This window comes from Drosophila miranda (assembly GCF_003369915.1).
Source record: "Drosophila miranda strain MSH22 chromosome Y unlocalized genomic scaffold, D.miranda_PacBio2.1 Contig_Y3_pilon, whole genome shotgun sequence".
NCBI classification, from domain to species: domain Eukaryota; kingdom Metazoa; phylum Arthropoda; class Insecta; order Diptera; family Drosophilidae; genus Drosophila; species Drosophila miranda.
In genome coordinates, this window is record NW_022881625.1 from 2,439,588 (window position 1) to 2,457,987 (window position 18,400).

An 18,400-nucleotide genomic window follows, 5' to 3' on the forward strand; every position below is an offset into this window, starting at 1 on the left:
GCGCGAGACCAGCTCCTGCCAGATGAATGCATTCCAACTACTTTTTAGACGCAAACTTTTACATTCTTCACATAAGCAATCCCCCCATTGTGTTCTATTCGAAATTCCAATGAATGTGAACATTCATTCATTTTTGGCATTTACTTTGCTTCCATGCATTTGTATTACAATTACACAAACCATACCATTAAATACTTGTAACCGCTTAAAATCATTAATAAAGCGAGGAAAGAACTGAAGCATCCAAGCGATTCTCAATGTCTCAAAGTGTAGTGGCCAGTGAAGCAAACCCAGATTAAATTCCTAATAATTTCCCAGATATAAAGCCAGATTCAAATCACGCGCCAACTTGATTAGTTCGAACACCAAGGCTTTTAAAAAACAGCTACTTCGAATATGGAGCTTTAATTGCTCGAATGTTCTTTTTCGTCTCTCGAGACCGAATTCCATGGAAGGGTCCCGTTAAAGCTCGTCTATGCCGCTTAAGCGACAGCGACGGTGAACACGCGGATCAATTCCATTTTTCTCCCAAAACACTTCGGTTGTGCCTGTGCCAATAGTGGCAAACTCTAGTGGAAGTTCACGTGTCCCTGTATTACATAATACATACCAAATTACATAACTGCAAGTCGGTGGAGAATCGACTAAAAAGCAAGATCAAGCTATATTGTGTGGTGAAAGTGCAAAGTGCTACGTAGAGAAAAAGAAGGTGATTATAGAGGAAAGCAGGTTTGGTACATTCACTGAATTCCGAATCTATTACAGAATCTCTTGGTCACTGGAGGTCTACCGTGGCGCTCTCACGCCTAACCCCCCCACGCAAACCTCCAGTGTCTTATTTTTGGCCGCTTCGAATTACCAGCGTTTCCGTTGTACGGACGATCTGTATCGACCTTTGAATGCCCTATAAGCGTATCTTGCGAGATGCAACTCAACATCCTTGATGCGGAATCGACAACGCCTAGGAATTAAAGTGGAAATTTATGTCAGCTAAAATTGTGCAGAAGATGTGAATACAAGATCAGGAATCGGAATTTAGGGTGACCTGGGTCGTGGACAACATGTGATCATCGATTCGTGAGTACGAACATACCCGCGAAATAGCAGGGTATAGCAGCGGTGCAGCGTAATGAAAGGGAGAGCGTGATAGCTCACACGCCAAGAGCGAGCTTTCGTTCGAAGAGAATTCGGACATATGCGTGCGTATGCACACACATATAAACGTGCATTAATTTGATCATCGACATTCTCTTTGCTTTGTCTTGTTCTTTTCTTTTGCTTGCATTCTTGTGTTTGCACTTCAATTAAATTTGACTTAAAATGTAAAATCATATAAAAATATACAGTTATATTAAGGAATATCTTTCCTATAGAATTAATTTCTTTATCATATGTCATAAGTCCTTTCCTAATCAACTCAATGTTAAGCCTTGATTCACTCTGGCAATGTCGGCCAAAATATCATTCTTTAATTCTTTACTATTTTTATATAATTAATATTGTTCCACAGCTACCGAAGAAGTTCATTGGGCCAACGAGCTCGTCAAGGAAAGTGTTTGAATTTGGTAACGATCATTAATTTCGTATTGAATGGAAATGTTGACCTTCGTGAGTAAAAAGGCTCAGTTTTGCTATGAATTGTATTTTATATTTCTTAAGTTAATGAACCTTTTGTTATATATGAATCTTTTGAATCTTGATTAATAGAACTATTTTGAATTAACATGAATTTGGAATAAATAACAACCATTCTGTCTAAGTACATAATTGCCAATGATGCATCGAGTGTAATAATGCAGCGGTAGTTACGTTAGGGCCATGCCAACATCGTTCCACGCATTGACGAAGGTAGGGAGGGTATAGAGGAACTAGTGATCTCCTACACCTAGGATCACTAAATTAAATACGTGACTACCGGATTCCTTCTTGCCATCTAGGCCGACCGGGATTGATTACATTTGTTTTTTTTTGTTTTGATCTTTTTTGTTTTGATCAAAGTAGATTCTGTGTCAGTGCACTTAAATTTTTATAATATGGCGAGAACAAGGAAGTATAGGGATAGGAAAGACCCCGACCCCATCCGGCGAGCTGAGCCCAGAGCGCAGTATAGTGCACTAACCCCGATTCCCTTTCCTGCTGAGGCTGCATTGCCAACAAGATTTAACCAGCCCGTAGTCGTAACATTATAAAATGGCGCCCAACGTGGGGCCGAAGACGAAACGACGTGTTATAATCGGAAAAGTGTAGAAAAGATACGATTATTTCCAGATGAGGATAATTCCGAACGGTTGGAGTAACCTTCGTGCTTCACGGTTAAGCTCTGTTAATACATCCATTAGCCTGTTAATTAGAAAATTCGGTATATCGTGTAGACGTGTAGTCAGCTTTTGTAATGGAGATTTCAATTCGACTGAGTAGGGATTGGTCTACCAAGAAATGACGGCGTAAACTGTATAGATGTCTGAAGAAAATATTTTAATAGAATAAAGATGTTAGTGCCGTGTATCTGAGCTGTGGAATTTGCGATTGCAATTCAGGATTTTGTATTGATCGACCCAACCAGACGCACGACCACTTTCAACTTTATAGGAACATGACTTGTTCGGTACTTGGAATGGCGGGTCTTAGAGAAACTTTGAGTTACCGACGAGTATTAAACATAGTCTAATAGGAACCTTTAATATCCATTTAATTCAATAATCATAGAGGCAGAAGAGAGGAGTTACACACATCGATGTAGAATTGGCATTTGTGGAAAAGACAGAAAATATTTTGCTGATTGAAAAAAATAAAATAAAAATAAAATAAAATTAAGAGGAAATATGGCCAGTAAAGATAATAGCTTTGAAACTGCATTAAATCAGCATGGCTATTGTCGCATTTGCCACGATAAACTTGAGAAAGATCAATTGTTTGCCACGACACCGTGTCAACATCAATTTCACCATTCCTGTTTGACCGATTGGCTTAAGAGTTCACCGAGTTGTCCAACCTGTCGCGGACTATGCACTACAGAATTGTTAGTTCGGGGAAATGTTGATTTGGCGACGGAATTAAATAACGCGGACCTTGCAGAGGTAGGAGATTCGAACACTGAAGGAATTCCCCTCGATGCGCCAGGGCCAAGTGGAAGTAGATTTCGAGGTAGAGGCAGAGTCGCTATTCCCAAGTCAAATATAGTAACGAGATCTAAGCAAAGGGAGGGAAATCCTACCCCTACAGACCCAACTAGCCAATCGCTGAATTCATCTAACGCCATGGATAAAAGTGAAATTGTTAATTTGGTAAGGTCAATGATGGGCACCCAACAAAAGACGTTGTTGGAGAAGCTAACCGCTCATATAGAGACAGCATTGAGCCATCAGCTGAGTTCGTTTCAATTGAGATCGGGACTTGCGGAGCAGGCTTCGAATTATCAGCATGTACCAGCAGACGTTAGGAGTAGAGCAAGCCATGAGGCAGACTTAAGGAATACTAGCAATCGCTCTTCAGTTTCAATTTCACCAGAAAAGGTAGGACATGTTATTCAAAACTGGAAAGTAAAGTTTGACGGTAGTAAGGACGGTCTAGCTAGTCCAGCTGGTTTGCGATCATTTGCACTTATTGTTATCCGCAAAAAGCAGGTGATTGGTTCTGGCAGTTCCATCGTAAACATGAAGAGTTCGCGTGGGAGACTTTTTGTCTGGCATTTAGGGATAAATATGACGATGCTGCCACTGATGTCGACATATGGCGTAGAATCGCGAAACGAAAGCAAGGGGAAAATGAACCTTTTGATTCCTATCAGAATAGTATAGAAGAGTTGGTGAATAGACTCGAGCGTAGCCTACCAGAATGCGACCTTGTTAAGCTGTTGATTGACAATTCGAAAAGTACACTTCATCACGAGTTACTACATTTGAATATCACTTCGATAAAGAAATTACTCTTAGAGGTTAAAAAGCACGAACAATTTTATTCGGAACTTCGAAACCCTTCTTACAAAACGCCTTTTGTAAACCGGCGCAACATCTCCGAGATCTCTCCGGAGAGGGAACACCTTGAGGAGCCTGAACCAATAATATCAGCGATCATGCGTAATAAGATGTCCTGCTGGAATTGTGATAAGATAGGGCATAGATGGGATGATTGTGTGGAACCTAGAAGCATATTTTGTTACGGTTGTGGAACCAAGAATGTTTACAAGCCACGTTGCTCTAAGTGCCATCCTTCGGAAAACCGGCTGCGGGATGTGTCAACGAACCCCCTGTAGGCACATCCGTACCAAAACATAGCGAAAGCATCAGTCAGACTATAGATGAGGGTTTAGCTAAAACCGCTATGGACTCAGGATTTTTATCGGATAAACGACCAACTAGATATTTACCCTTACATGTAAGACTGTCAAATTACAAGAAAGCTAGAAATAGGATATTTGGCGATCTTTGTACCATATCAAAAATCTGTACAAAATCTAAAAGATCTACCCTTCGATTACGAAAATTTTGGAAAACAGTTGTTAGCACTCGACAATGCTGAATTGCTTCCATATTCAGTACGGGAGATAACCGTCTGTACACACCCATCACGATTGAAGACAAGGTTTACAACGCCTTGTTAGATTCTGGAGCGTCGGTTAGTTGCGTTGGCAACAATGCCGCCCGTGCTCTCCTTAACCATCCGAAATCACGTAAGTGTTCGGGAAGGGTTAAAACAGCCAGCGGAACCAAATGCTCGGTTGAGGGCATTTTCACAGCGACTATTACATATCGTAGTCTCACGGAAAGTATAGATTTTTTCATCATACCAAACTTAACCAAGAGGTTTACTTAGGAATTGACTTTTTTTAGGAAATTTAAACTTGCTGATCGACTCATGAGCGAAAGTGTGTCTGAGTTAGATATAGGTCCCACGGAGGATGAGGAAAGCTCACCCAAGTTACACAAACTTTCTAGTAAAGAGCAGGAGAGACTGCAAGGTGTCGTCGAAATTTTTCCTTCGTACGAACGAGACGGATTGGGCAGAATTGGGCAGATTGGGCATTATTTCGCACTCGATCGACGTAGGTGATGCTAAGGCGATTAAGGCGCATAGCATCATATGGGCGGTTGAAATGGCTTTATTGGGGCGTTTGCAGAGTGGCGGAGGTTGGCAGTGTTAATTTTGCTCCTGCTCAACCGCATTTGGCATTTAGTGCATTTGAAGTGGGTAGGGGGTGGGGAGGAATTGGCTGGCATAATTGCCGAATTTGCGACCGATAACACACTGGGCATTGATAAATGCATTTTAAATTTGAAATGGCTTTTTGGTGTGTTATTGGTCATAGTCTGGTATTTGCGTGGTATTTTGGTAATACCACGTGTCAAGGGGAATTATGGGAATGGCAGATAGGTTGGAAGAAGAGTAAGAGGTAAAACTAATTAGAAAACTACGAAAAATATACAATTATCTACAGAAAACTACATTAATTTACAAAAACTTATTCCTAATATCACAGGCAAGTACTAAAACTATGGACAAACTATCTACGGACATGCAAAAACTACAGAAACAACAGGATTGACATCTACAACAAATACATTGATGCAGACGAGGTAAAATAAACGATAATTGACATACATTTACAACATATAAACATATTAATTATATTTATTTTATTTCTAACAGAAGGAAAACTACAACGAAGCACCGGCCGGCATAACAAACGCAATGCGAACATTACGCCGTATACCGGCCGGCTCTGTTGTCCCCCTGTGTGTTGCTTATTGCTGGCTGGTTGTGAGTATTGGCGTGCATCGTGGCAATGATGGTGTTGATGGCGAGCGCTCTGGTCCGGCCGCCCACGTTGCATCTGTCTGTTGGTTTGGTGCAGCAGACCGAGTGGCACTGGTCCGGCCACCCGAAGATGCATTGTCCAGTGTGTTGGCATTTACATCGAAAAGTGATGCCAACGAATCGTGATATTGGCCGCATCCAAGTGGCTGCTGGTCCGGCCACCAGGATACGTTGTCGATTGTATTGTTGTTGGCCGCATCGAGTGGCTGCTGGTCCGGCCACCCAGGATGCGTTGTCAGTAGAATTGGCCTAGCCTCCTCGGCCACGTTCGTCCGGCCACCCAGTTGAGGAGGAGTTTGCTTTGGCGGGTGATTTTAATTTGTGTTTATTTGCAGGTACTTGTCGGCGTTTGGATGCTGTTGCTGGCGACCCTTGTCTGGTTTGTGTTGGCGTGAGAGGCGTTTGCAGGTGAGTATATGTGTTTATTGGCAGCCTCTCTCCTGATTCTCCTTCTTCTTTTGCAGGATTTGCTGGCGTCCGGCGGCTCAACACCAGGCCATCCCGCCCTCACATAATTGGCATGAGAGAAGGGTGCGACCCAGTGGAGCGGCAACAGCGCCAGCATCTGCGTCGTCGTTGGAAATGGCAGCTGTATGTTTGGAGTGGCGTGACGTCACGGCCATGGTCAGGCGGCAGCGTCATCAGAAAGGGGCCTCCTTTTCCTTCCCTTTGGCAGGAATTGTCAGTGTTGATGGCGAGGCAGCTTCCTGCTGGGCAGCTCTGTCTGGTGATTGGCAGGTAAGTGTGGATTTCATGTGTTTTGGCCGTTTTTCGTGTTGTCGTGGTGCATGTGGTGGTGGTGCAGATGGTGGGCAGTGGCAGTAGCTTTGGTGCTGCTGCTTGAGGCTACAGCGGTGCTGGCGACCGTGCTGGCTGGCCCGGACGCGGACGCGGACGCCAGGCGATGGCTATTCAGGAGCAGGGTGGCCGTGCTGCCCGAGCTGGGACTGCTGCCGGGGCTGGGATTGTTGCTGTTGCTTATAGACGGCCATCAGCGGGTCGGAGGCGCGGCGAATGCTGTTCATTCGTGCTGCTGTCGCGGCTGCTGCCGAGTAGCTGATGTTGCTGCTGTTTCCCCCTGCACTGCGTCGCATATTGTTGCCGTTGCTGCTCCCGCTACTGCCGCCGCACCCGTTGACGGGACTGTGGCCGTTGTGGCTGCTGGTGCTGCTGTGTCCGGGGCAGACTAGCGTCTCCTCCAGCTGAAACTTCTTGACCAGAGCCTTCACCGAGGTGGCCGATCCATTGGACTCTCCCGTGGGTGCCTTGCGGATCACTTTCGGTGTGGTGGGCGCATCGGGAAAGAGTGTCAGGGTGGCCACCACTGTGGCGAACTCGTCGAGGCCGTTGCTGCCCAGCTGGATGGTGGCCTGCACCGGGGCTTCTTCACAAATGTCGCCGTGTATGTGTTCTCCTTGTCCGAGTCGGAGGCTCGACGTGTGGGTGTCACGATCTGAGTGGGCTTGGCGGACAGGCAGACCGTGTTGCTCTGTCCGTGTCCATTGCTGGTCAGCGTGTGTATGGCTGTCGTTGTCTCTGTGCTGGTGCTGGTGCTGCTTATGGGCTTCCCAGGAGCTTCCCGGTGGCAATGGGTATTTTTGAGATGCTGCTACTGCTCCCATTGCTGTGGGCCCGATGGTGGCCATTGTGCGTGGGTTTGTTGCTGCCACTGCTTGGCTTCTGTTGCTTTTGTTGTTCCTGTGACTGCTGTTGCTGTTCCTGCTCCTCTGCCTTCTCCTCGGCCACTGGCTCCTCCACTTCCTCATCCTCAAGGTCGTCTTCTTCCTCCTCCTCTTCCTCTTCCTCTTCAGCATCGCTCTGAGCCTGCAGATACATTTGTCTATCCATCGAGCTCTCATCCTTCAGCCAGACATGTTCCAGGCATCCAGCGGCACTCATGCGATCGTTTGGCTTAATTCGCAATGCGCGGCGTATGAAATCGATGGCCACTGGCGAGACGCCACCGAATAGGTTGTCCGGAAAGGTGAGCGCACACTGCGAGATATTGAGGAAGGTCTCCTGCTTGGTGTTCCCGCCAAAGGGCGAGAAGCCGGAGAGCAAGACATAGGTGAGAACGCCCACGGACCAGATGTCCGTCAGCAGGGAGAGTGGCTCGTACTGGAGCACCTCGGGGGCCACGTAGTCGGGTGTGCCGGCCATCTCGCGGACATTGATGCCCTCGCACACAACGCGCGAGATCCCAAAGTCACAGAGCTTGAGGCCATCTTCTATACGCTCGCCGGCGAGCAAAATGTTCTGTGGCTTGAGGTCCAGGTGGGCAATGGATCGGTCGTGGAGAAACTTGAGAGCCTTCAGCACCTCTCGCATGCAGTGGCGGGCCTGGGCCTCTGTCAGGCAATCTTCGTTGTCCAGTATGGTCTGCAGCTCGCCACAGTGGCCAGTTCCAGCAGCAGGGCTGTGTCCGAACGGGTCTCGTGCACCGCATTCAGATTGACAATGTTCTCCTCGCCCTCGCAGAGTATTAGGACGGCGATCTCGTGTTTGATCTCCTTGTCGCTGCTCTGTGCGCGTCGGCGTCGCTTCAAGAACTTTGCCGCGAAATGGGAGCCCGTGTTCTTGTGAATGGCACGGCGAACGGCGGCGAATTTGCCCCTGGCAAACGGCGTCTGTTCCACCTCGTAGATCTCGTTGATGTCATGCGACACGAGCAATCCGTTAAAGCGTTCGGCATCTACATCCAAAAGGCCATCGCCTATGGGAAAGATTCCCTTTTCGGTGAACATGATCTATCGATCTGTGCCGTGTCGCCATTGACGTTTTTTTTCTGTGTTGCCCTGTTTTCTTTTTGTGGTGTCTGTCGTGTGCCGTGCCGTGCCGTGCCGCCCTTCCTCCACCACACCCATTACTTACCTTGACAAACTTTTGCTCCCGTCCACATCACAAACCAAAAAGAGAATAAAAGTGCCAATAAATACATTAAACACAAACACACACACACAAGAGACTTTTCAATTAAAAAACAACAAACAGGCAGCAGATCGCCAACACACAAACCAACAGCCAGCCATGACCAGAGGAATGGCCAGACGAGGGTCAACCAGACGACACAGCGACGGCGGCAGAGCGGCCCGCAGAGGCGCCCTAGCAGCAGCAGCAGCAGCCAACAACACCAACACCAACACCGCCAATAGCAGCAGCAGCAGCAGAGCCCTCGGCGCAGGCGCCAACACCAACGCCCCAGCCAATGCAGAGCGCCGACGCCACAGCCTTCCATCGAGTGAGTACCCAGCCATTGCCATGGCCGATATATCCACGGCCACAGCCACTCCCCCCTCGAGACCCGTCACAAAAACCGCGCCAACCACAAAGGGAAAGGCCGAAAAGACGCCGCTCTCACTGCCACTTTTCCCGCCTCTCACGCTCTTGGACGCACAAAACTGTTCAGGAGTAACGGGAGAGGGAGAAGACGGAGGAGAGCCGGCAAGCCGACGCGCAAGAGCGGAGCGCCAAAACGGCCAACGGGCAGCCACACACACACACACGACCGGATCGAACCTGTTGCGTGTCGAACCTGGTTCGAGCTCGAGCAGCGGGTCGATCCGAGCCATAGCCCAGCCTGCTCCAATGCCACAAATCCCACCAACACCAAAACGACGCCGCGCCCTCATCGACAGTGGGAGTGACGATGAGGGTGAGGGTGAGAGGAAGCAGGCTAGACGACGGGGCCGCCATCACCAGCAGCGGCAGCAAACACAAAACACAAATACAAACACCAACACCGTCACCGCCACTCACACCAGCACCATCGCCAATACCAACACCAACACTACTACTGCCACTCCCAATACACACACCCTTGCCATTGCCAATGACATCCGGCACGGCGAGTTCGGGCATCAGCCTGTGGAGGACAGAGGCTTGAGGATCCTCATCCGAGGTCTTCCCCATTCCACGCCCTCTGACTGGTTCCGGGACTGTATGCAGGCCGAGGGGTACACGGTCCGGTTTACTCGGGCGATCACCGATCGATTCGATCGCAGCCGCCAATACAACCTCTTCGAGGCTGAGATCGCCCCCAAACCGGACCGTGGTCAATTCGATGTGTTGAAGCTGCGACGCCTGGGTGGGAGGCCCGTCACGGTTGAGAGACTTGGAGTCTCCCGTGACCCTGCCCAGTGCCATCGATGTCAGGTGTTTGCCCACACCCGCGCATATTGTAGACGAGCTGCTGTCTGCATGAAATGCGCGGGTGGACATCAGACGACGGAGGGCAGCAAGCCAAGGGCCGTCAATCCCAAATGCGCCAACTGCCAAGGCGCCCACATCAGCGCCTACAAGGGCTGCAGCGCCTACAAGGCAGCCAGCTCCTGGCCCACAGGGTCGCTGTCCAGGAGCATCGACGGCAGCAGCAGCAGCCTCAGCCACTACGGCAACAGCCACAGCAAATGCAGCAGCCAATACAGCAGCAACAGCCAGCACATCGTCTCCAGCAGCCATCACAACGTCACCAGCAGCCACTACCCATACAGCCACTCCACCCACAGCCGCAGCAGCAACGCCAACGCGGTCCGGGTCGGCAGCATCGGCAACAGCTACAGCATCGCGACCAACATCCCCAGCCACTGGCCGAGGGGCGCCAATACCAAAGGGTCCAGCCGATGCATCCGATCCCAAATCGTGCTCCGACGCCACGCCAACCCCAGCTACAGCAGCAGCCAGGCGCCCAGTGCGATGGAGCTGTGCCCATATCCTGAAAAGATATTCCGTAAAAATTAAAGAGCTGGATGATAAGCTGGCAGCAATTTTGACGAAACTGACAAACCTGCTGCAGGCAAGGGACGAGAGCACGGGAGGAGTCCCGCCACTTCAGACAAAAACAGCAGCAGCAGCATCCACACAGCCATCACCACGAACACCTGCAAATACGCACCATGACGCCGCAGCCATATCGGAATCCGAACCCGATATGGACTGCGAAGCAATTAATGACGATGATGACGACGAGTGGACCGACCACGATCCATTCGACGATCTGGAGGGTCTGGGCCAAGTGTGGAGGGCCCAAATCGCCAGCGCACGCGAAAGCATGCGATCGGGCGGTGCCTGTTAATGCGCCCAATCGTTGATCCAGAGACAGCCACTGCAACAAAGGAAAAAAGACGTCAATACGGACAACAACGAAAAACGGCCAAAACACACAAAATCCACACTTACCTGCCAATCACCAGACAGAGCTGACCAACAAGAAGCTGCCTCGCCATCAACATCAACAATTTCCTGCCAAATGGGAGGAATATGAGGCCCCTTTCTGATGACGCTGCCACCGACCATCACAATGACGTCACGCCACTTCAATCAGACAACAGCCATTCCAACGACGACGCAGATGCTGGCGTCTGTTGCCGCTCCGCTGGGTCGCACCCGTCTCTCATGCCAATTATGTGAGGGCGGGATGGCCCGGTGTTGAGCCGCCGGACGCCAGCAAATCCTGCAAAAGAAGGTGAAACAGGAGAGAGGCTGCCGATAAACACGAATACTCACCCGCAAACGTCTCTTACGCCAACACAAATCAGACAAGGGTCGCCAGCAACAACATCCAAATCAACGAATGGCACCTGCAAATAAACGCAAATTAAAATCAAAAAGCCAAAACAAACACCTCCTCACCTGAGTGGCCGGACCAGCAGCCATTCAAAACGCAACTACAAATTGACGAAGAACGTGGCCGAGGAGGCCAGGCCAATCCACCTGACAGCGCATCCTGGGTGGCCGGACCAGCAGCCACTTGGATGCGGCCAATCAACAATTAAAATCGACAACGCATCCTGGTGGCCGGACCAGTTCGCCACTTGGATGCGGCCAATAACTCCGACCATTGCCATCACACACCGATGCCAATGCCAACACGATGACAATGCAGTTGGGTGGCCGGACCAGTGCCCCTCGATTGCAGCAGCCAACACTAACCAACAGACAGATGCAACGTGGGCGGCCGGACCAGAGCCGCTTGCCATCAAGACCATCATTGCCCACGATGCACGCCAATACTCACAACCAGCCAATAAACAACACACAGGGGGACAACAGAGCCGGCCGGTATACAGCGTAATGTTCGCATTGCGTTTGTTATGCCGGCCGGTGCTTCGTTGTAGTTGTCCTTCTGTTAGAAATAAAATAAATATAATTAATATGTTTATATGTGTGTAAATGTATGTCAATTATCGTTTATTTTACCTTGTCTGCATCAATGTTCTTGTTGTAGATGTCAATCCTGTTGTTTTTTGTAGTTTTTGCATGTCCGTAGATAGTTTGTCCATAGTTTTAGTTACTAGCCTGTGATATTAGGAATAAGTTTTTGTAAATTAATGTAGTTTTTCTGTAGTTAATTGTATATTATTAGTAGTTTTCTGATTAGTTTTATTACCTTTTTCCTCTTCTTCCCCACCTATCTGCCATTCCCATATTTCCCCTGACATGTGGTATTACTAAAAATACCACGCAAATACCAGACTTGACCGATAACACACCAAAAAAGCCAATACAAATTCAAATTGCATTTCTCAATGCCCAGTGTGTTATCAGTCGCAACTTCGGCAATTATGCCCAGCCAATTCCTCACCCACCCCCCACCCACTTCAAATGCCACTAAATGCCAAATGAGGCTGAGCAGGAATAAAATGAACACTGCCATCCTTCGCCACTCAGCCAGATGCCCCAACAATGCCAATACAACCGCCCACAAGATGCTATGCGGTCGACTCTTCGGAGCGTCTCGCGCCCGGATCGTAAGATCCGGAAGTTGAAAGTATCCGGGCAGTTATACGGGAGCAGGCAAACTTTCCCCTTCCCATCCCATCCCATCCTTGACAACAGAGCAGCCAATTCACACAGCACAGAGAAACATTAGACACGGGCCATTGCCCAACAACAACACACACAGCCACTGAAACAGAAGGCCGTTCAAATCTTCCATTGCCTACTTATCGGTGCTGCTGCCCTCGGACTACTTTCATCTCACTGAATATTGGGGTGAGTGAAAGTGGAACCGGGGTGAGAGCACCGGTAAGTGACGACCGGCGTGGGAGTGGGGGAGTTGGCGGACATGTGGGAGTTCCACCATGAACCTCGTCCGCCACTCTCATCTCGTCCACCCGCTCGAGAGGTCGCGATCGTCGGACGTATATAAATTGAACCATCGCCGCCGCCATTAAAATAAAATAAAATCGCAAGTTTGTTTGTTCGTTGCCATCAGTGTTTGTGTGTCGTTTGTCGTTTTGACTGTTTTGTCGTTTATCGTTTGCCGTGTCATTTGTGCTCTGGTGCCAAAAAATAAAGACAGTGAAGGCCAGACGACGCCAAGCCAAGCCAGGCAGCAGCCATTTTGTGTCGCCCCCCCCCCCCCCCTCACCATTCGCCGCTGCACATGACCATTCCAAACGCGGAAAAGTGCTCCTCGCCAATCCACCACGCTCCAGCCCTTCCTTCACCCCACCCACTACTATCTCCGACAAGCTTTAGTTCCTGTGCCACTACAAACATCACAAACATCACAAACTAAAAGAGATAACTGTGATAGACAAGAAAAAAAGAGAACTAAGGTGCCAATAAATACATTAAATACAAACACACACAAGAGACTTTTCAATTAAAGAACAACAAACAGGCAGCAGATCGCCAACACACAAACCAACAGCCAGCCATGACCAGAGGAATGGCCAGACGAGGGACAACCAGACGACACAGCGACGGCGGCAGAGCGGCCCGCAGATGCGCCCTAGCAGCAGCAGCAGCAGCCAACAACACCAACACAAACACCGCCAATAGCAGCAGCAGCAGCAGAGCCCTCGGCGCAGGCGCCAAAACCAACGCCCCAGCCAATGCAGAGCGCCGACGCGACAGCCATCCATCGAGTGAGTACCCCCATTCCCATGGCCGACATATCCACGGCCACAGCCACTCCCCCTCGAGCCCCATCACATCAGCAGCAACAGCAGCGCCAATACCAACCGCAAGTCCCGCAACCCTGCCAAATCACAAAATCCCGCCAAACACAAAGGGAAAGGCCGAAAAGACGCCACTTTTCCCGCCTCTCACGCTCTCGGACATACAAAACTGTTCTGGATTAACGGGAGAGGGAGAAGACGGAGGAGAGCCGGCAAACCGACGCGCAAGAGCGGAGCGCCAAAACGGCCAACGGGCAGCCACACACACACACACGACCGGATCGAACCTGTTGCGGGTCGAACCTGGTTCGAGTTCGAGCAGCGGGTCGATCCGTGCCAATGCCCAGCCTGCACAAATACCACCAATCCCACCAACACCAAAACGACGCCGCGCCCTCATCGACAGTGGGAGTGACGATGAGGGTGAGGGTGAGAGGAAGCAGGCCAGACGACGGGGCCGCCATCACCAGCAGCGGCAGCAGCGGCCGCCAATTGGGAAGCCGAAGAAGAAAAGGCAGACACTGGAGGAGCTAGAGGCTATTGTCCGGGAGCAGTTGAGGCAGCACGAGCTGCGGCAGCAACAACAGAGGCAGCAGAAACGGACAACAAATACAGCCAACACCAACACAGTTGCCGCTCCTGCCACTATGCCGCAATCTGCACAGCGAACACATGCCCCTGCCCCTGCCCATGCCCCTGCCACTACTATAAATGCCAATAGCCAGACCCACAGCCATCACCAACATCGACAAAGGCCAATACATAGACAATCACCAGCCATTCACATAGACAATACTGACAATATCAATACAAATAATGACGCCAACGCAATTACAATTACAAATACACCTGCCAAGACCAATACCAACACCACCACCGCCATCACCATCACAAACACCCCTGCCACTACCACCGACGATGACATCCGGCACGGCGAATTCGGGCATCAGCCCAGCCAGGAACGTGGCTTGAGGATCCTCATCCGAGGACTCTCCCACTCCATGCCGCCGGATTGGATTCGCAGCAGTATGCTGAACGAGGGGTTCACGGTTCGGTTTGTAAGGGCAATCACCGATCGATTCGATCACAGCCGCCAATTCAATCTCTTTGAGGCTGAGATCGCCCCCAAACCGGACCGTGGCCAATGCGGGGTGTTGAAGCTGCGACGCCTGGGTGGGAGGCCCGTCACGGTTGAGAGACTGGGAGTCTCCCGTGACCCTGCCCAGTGCCATCGATGTTTGGCCTCAGGTGTTTGGCCACACCCGCGCATATTGTAGACGCGCTGCAGTTTGCATGAAATGCGCGGGTGGACACCTGACGACGGAGTGCAGCAAGCCAAGGAACGTTGCTCCCAAGTGCGCCAACTGCCAGGGCCAGCACATCAGCGCCTACAAGGCAGCCAGGCAGCGGCTCCTGGCCCACAGGGTCGCTGTCCAGGAGCATCGACGGCAGCAGCAGCAGCCTCAGCCAATACGGCAACAGCCACAGCCAATGCAGCAGCAACAGCCAGCACATCGTATCCAGCAGCCACCACAACATCACCAGCAGCCACTACAGCGACAGTTGCAGCAGCAGCCACCCACACAGCCACTCCACTCACAGCCGCAGCAGCAACGCCAACGCGGTCCGGGTCGGCAGCATCGGCAACAGCTACAGCATCGCGACCAACATCCCCAGCCAATGGCCGAGGGGCGCCAATACCAAAGGGTCCAGCCGATGCAGCCGATCCCAAATCGTGCTCCGACGCCACGCCAACCCCAGCTACAGCAGCAGCCAGGCGCCCAGTGCGATGGGAGCTGTGCCCATAATCTGAAAAGATATGCCGGTAAAATTAGAGAGCTGGAAGAAAAACTGGCAGCAATTTCAACGAAACTGCTGCAGGCAAGGGACGAGAGCACGGGAGGAGTGCCGCCACAACAGACAACAACAGCAGCAGCAGCATCCACACAGCCATCACCACGACCAGCACCAAATACGCACTTTGACGCCGCAGCCATATCGGAATCCGAACCCGATATGGACTGCGAAGCAATTAATGACGATGATGACGACGAGTGGACCGACCACGATCCATTCGACGATCTGGAGGGTCTGGGCCAAGTGTGGAGGGCCCAAATCGCCAGCGCACGCGAAAGCATGCGATCGGGCGGCGCCTATTGATGTGCCCAATCGTCGATCCAGAGACAGCCACTGCAACAAAGGAAAGAGACGTCAATACGGACAACAACGAAAAACGATGACGCTGCCGCCTGACCATGGCCGTGACGTCACGCCAATCCGAACCAACAGCTGCCATTTCCAACGACGACACAGATGCTGGCGCCTGTTGCCGCTCCACTGGGTCACACCCGTCTCTCATGCCTGGCCTGCTTCCTCTCTCCCTCATCCTCATCTTCGCTCCCACTGTCGATGAGGGCGCGGCGTCGTTTTGGTGTTGGTGGGATTGGTGGCATTTGTGTAGGCTGGGCTATGGCTCGGATCGACCCGCTGCTCGAGCTCGAACCAGGTTGGCCGTTTTGGCGCTCCGCTCTTGCGCGTCGGCTTGCCGGCTCTCCTCCGTCTTCTCCCTCTCCCGTTACTCCTGAACAGTTTTGTGCGTCCAAGAGCGTGAGAGGCGGGAAAAGTGGCAGTGAGAGCGGCGTCTTTTCGGCCTTTCCCTTTGTGGTTGGCGCGGTTTTTGTGACGGGTCTCGAGGGGGGAGTGGCTGTGGCCGTGGATATATCGGCCATGGCAATGGCTGGGTACTCACTCGATGGAAGGCTGTGGCGTCGGCGCTGTGCATTGGCTGGGGCGTTGGTGGTGGCGCCTGCGCCGAGGGCTCTGCTGCTGCTGCTGCTATTGGCGGTGTTTGTGTTGGTGTTGTTGGCTGCTGCTGCTGCTGCTAGGGCGCCTCTGCGGGCCGCTCTGCCGCTGTCGCTGTGTCGTCTGGTTGACCCTCGTCTGGCCATTCCTCTGGTCATGGCTGGCTGTTGGTTTGTGTGTTGGCGATCTGCTGCCTGTTTGTTGTTTTTAATTGAAAAGTCTCTTGTGTGTGTGTGTTTGTGTTTAAAGTATTTATTGGCACTTTAATTCTTTTTTGTTTTATGATATGGACGGGAACAAAAGTTTGTCAAGGTAATTAATGGATGTGGTGGAGGAAGGGCGGCACGGCACGGCACGGCACACAACAGACACCAAAAAAGAAAAAAGGGCAACACAGAAAAAGAAAACGTCAATGGCGACACGGCACAGAACAACGAAAAAAGCGACACGACACGAAACGGTTCTGGCACGTCCGACGATCGCGACCTCTCGAGCGGGTGGACGAGATGAGAGTGGCGGACGAGGGTGGTCGCGGTCTTGCGTCGCTCCTTGCCCTTCTCCAGGAGCTTGTAGACATCGTCCTTGCTCTGGACAGTGATCTCCTCGAGGCCCTGGATGATCACCGAACCCTTCTTTGTGCTGTCGTCGAAGATGCGTATCTTTGTGGAGTCATCGGTGGAGAGGAGGTCGCACAGCTCCTCGTTGTACAGCTCCAGGTAGGAGATGCGCATCGTGAACTCAACTTCCATCATGCGGAGTTCGTCGAAAAGGTGACTCAAGGCACGCGGTATGATGCCCACATCAGAGTCCTACAAAAGGGCCAAAGACAAAAGACAGGTAGAGCAGCAATTAACGTTTGAACCGCCTCCCTCGTCCGATTCTAGGAATTAGAAAACTGGTTCCCCTCTACTCACATCTTCCCAAGAGGACTTCAACTCCGCGGTCTCATTCCCCACCATCGTGTGCGTCTTGCCAGTACCCGTCTGTCCGTACGCGAACACCGTGCAATTGTAGCCGCTTAGCACCTCTTCGATCAGGGGCGACACCACCACCGCATAGACATCGCATTGCTTGGACTCGGGGCCGAAGCTCCGATCAAACGTAAACTTCTTCGTCAACTTCGAGTCGAGGGTGTGGCGTGTGAGGATCTCGCGTGGACTGAGCACATCCACAACCTCTGCGGAGCGTATGCATCGCTTGCGTGCATTCAGCGGCCTGCAGGGATGGAAATCGTACTTATTGGGCGATCTACTACCCGTAGATGGGGCACTCACCTAACGCGCACATAGACCTGAATGTTTTGATTCGATTTGCGTGCCTGCTGCTGCTGAAGTTGCAGGCGTACGTTGTTCGATGTGTCCATTTTACAGCACAAAACTCAAAATTCACTTTTTAGCGCGTAAAAATGATGCCACCCGAAATATGGTGTGAAACTTTTGTTTCCAGCACTTGGAAATGTACACGTTTACTCTTTTCAACTTTGTGACAGCTAAATAAAGCCTTAAAAGACCTTAAAATCCGACTGGGGCAAGGTGACAACGATTTCTATGCCATCGTCGGCATCCCGCTGATGCTCATCTGCCTGTCCAACATTGGGGATGTGATGGCCACGTCATTCCGGTGAGCCTCTGCGCGCTGACATTTCCACAGCTGCGTGACTCCGCCGCTAATGACTCCACTCCACACCACTTCTCTCTTTCATAGTTTTCTCTACTGGCGCATCTGCTGCTATGTGTGCACGCGGACGGCCAAGCGGCCGAGGAATGCCCGCTCCAGGTAGCGGTCGGTGAGGGGACAGCGGTATGCCCGCTCCCAGCCGCCACCCTCGTTCCGGCGATCCATGAAGATGACACAGCGATCGGGCAATGACTCCGGGTTCG

The 18,400-nt window shown here is 51.0% G+C and overlaps 1 protein-coding gene and 1 pseudogene across 1 annotated transcript; both read right to left on the reverse strand.

Annotated features, from left to right (window-relative positions):
• Positions 1-7,277: 7,277 nt before the first annotated feature.
• LOC117194710 lies at positions 7,278-8,627 on the reverse strand (annotated as a pseudogene).
• A 7,244-nt stretch (positions 8,628-15,871) lies between these two features.
• On the reverse strand, positions 15,872-17,948 carry LOC117194571 (kinesin-like protein Klp61F). Its single transcript, XM_033399113.1, has 4 exons — positions 17,795-17,948; positions 17,435-17,735; positions 16,968-17,329; positions 15,872-15,908 (listed from the first exon to the last, which is right to left on the reverse strand). The coding sequence occupies exons 1-4, from the start codon at positions 17,881-17,883 to the stop codon at positions 15,872-15,874; spliced, it is 789 nt and encodes a 262-aa protein (XP_033255004.1). The 5' UTR covers positions 17,884-17,948.
• Between the last annotated feature and the right edge of the window lie 452 nt (positions 17,949-18,400).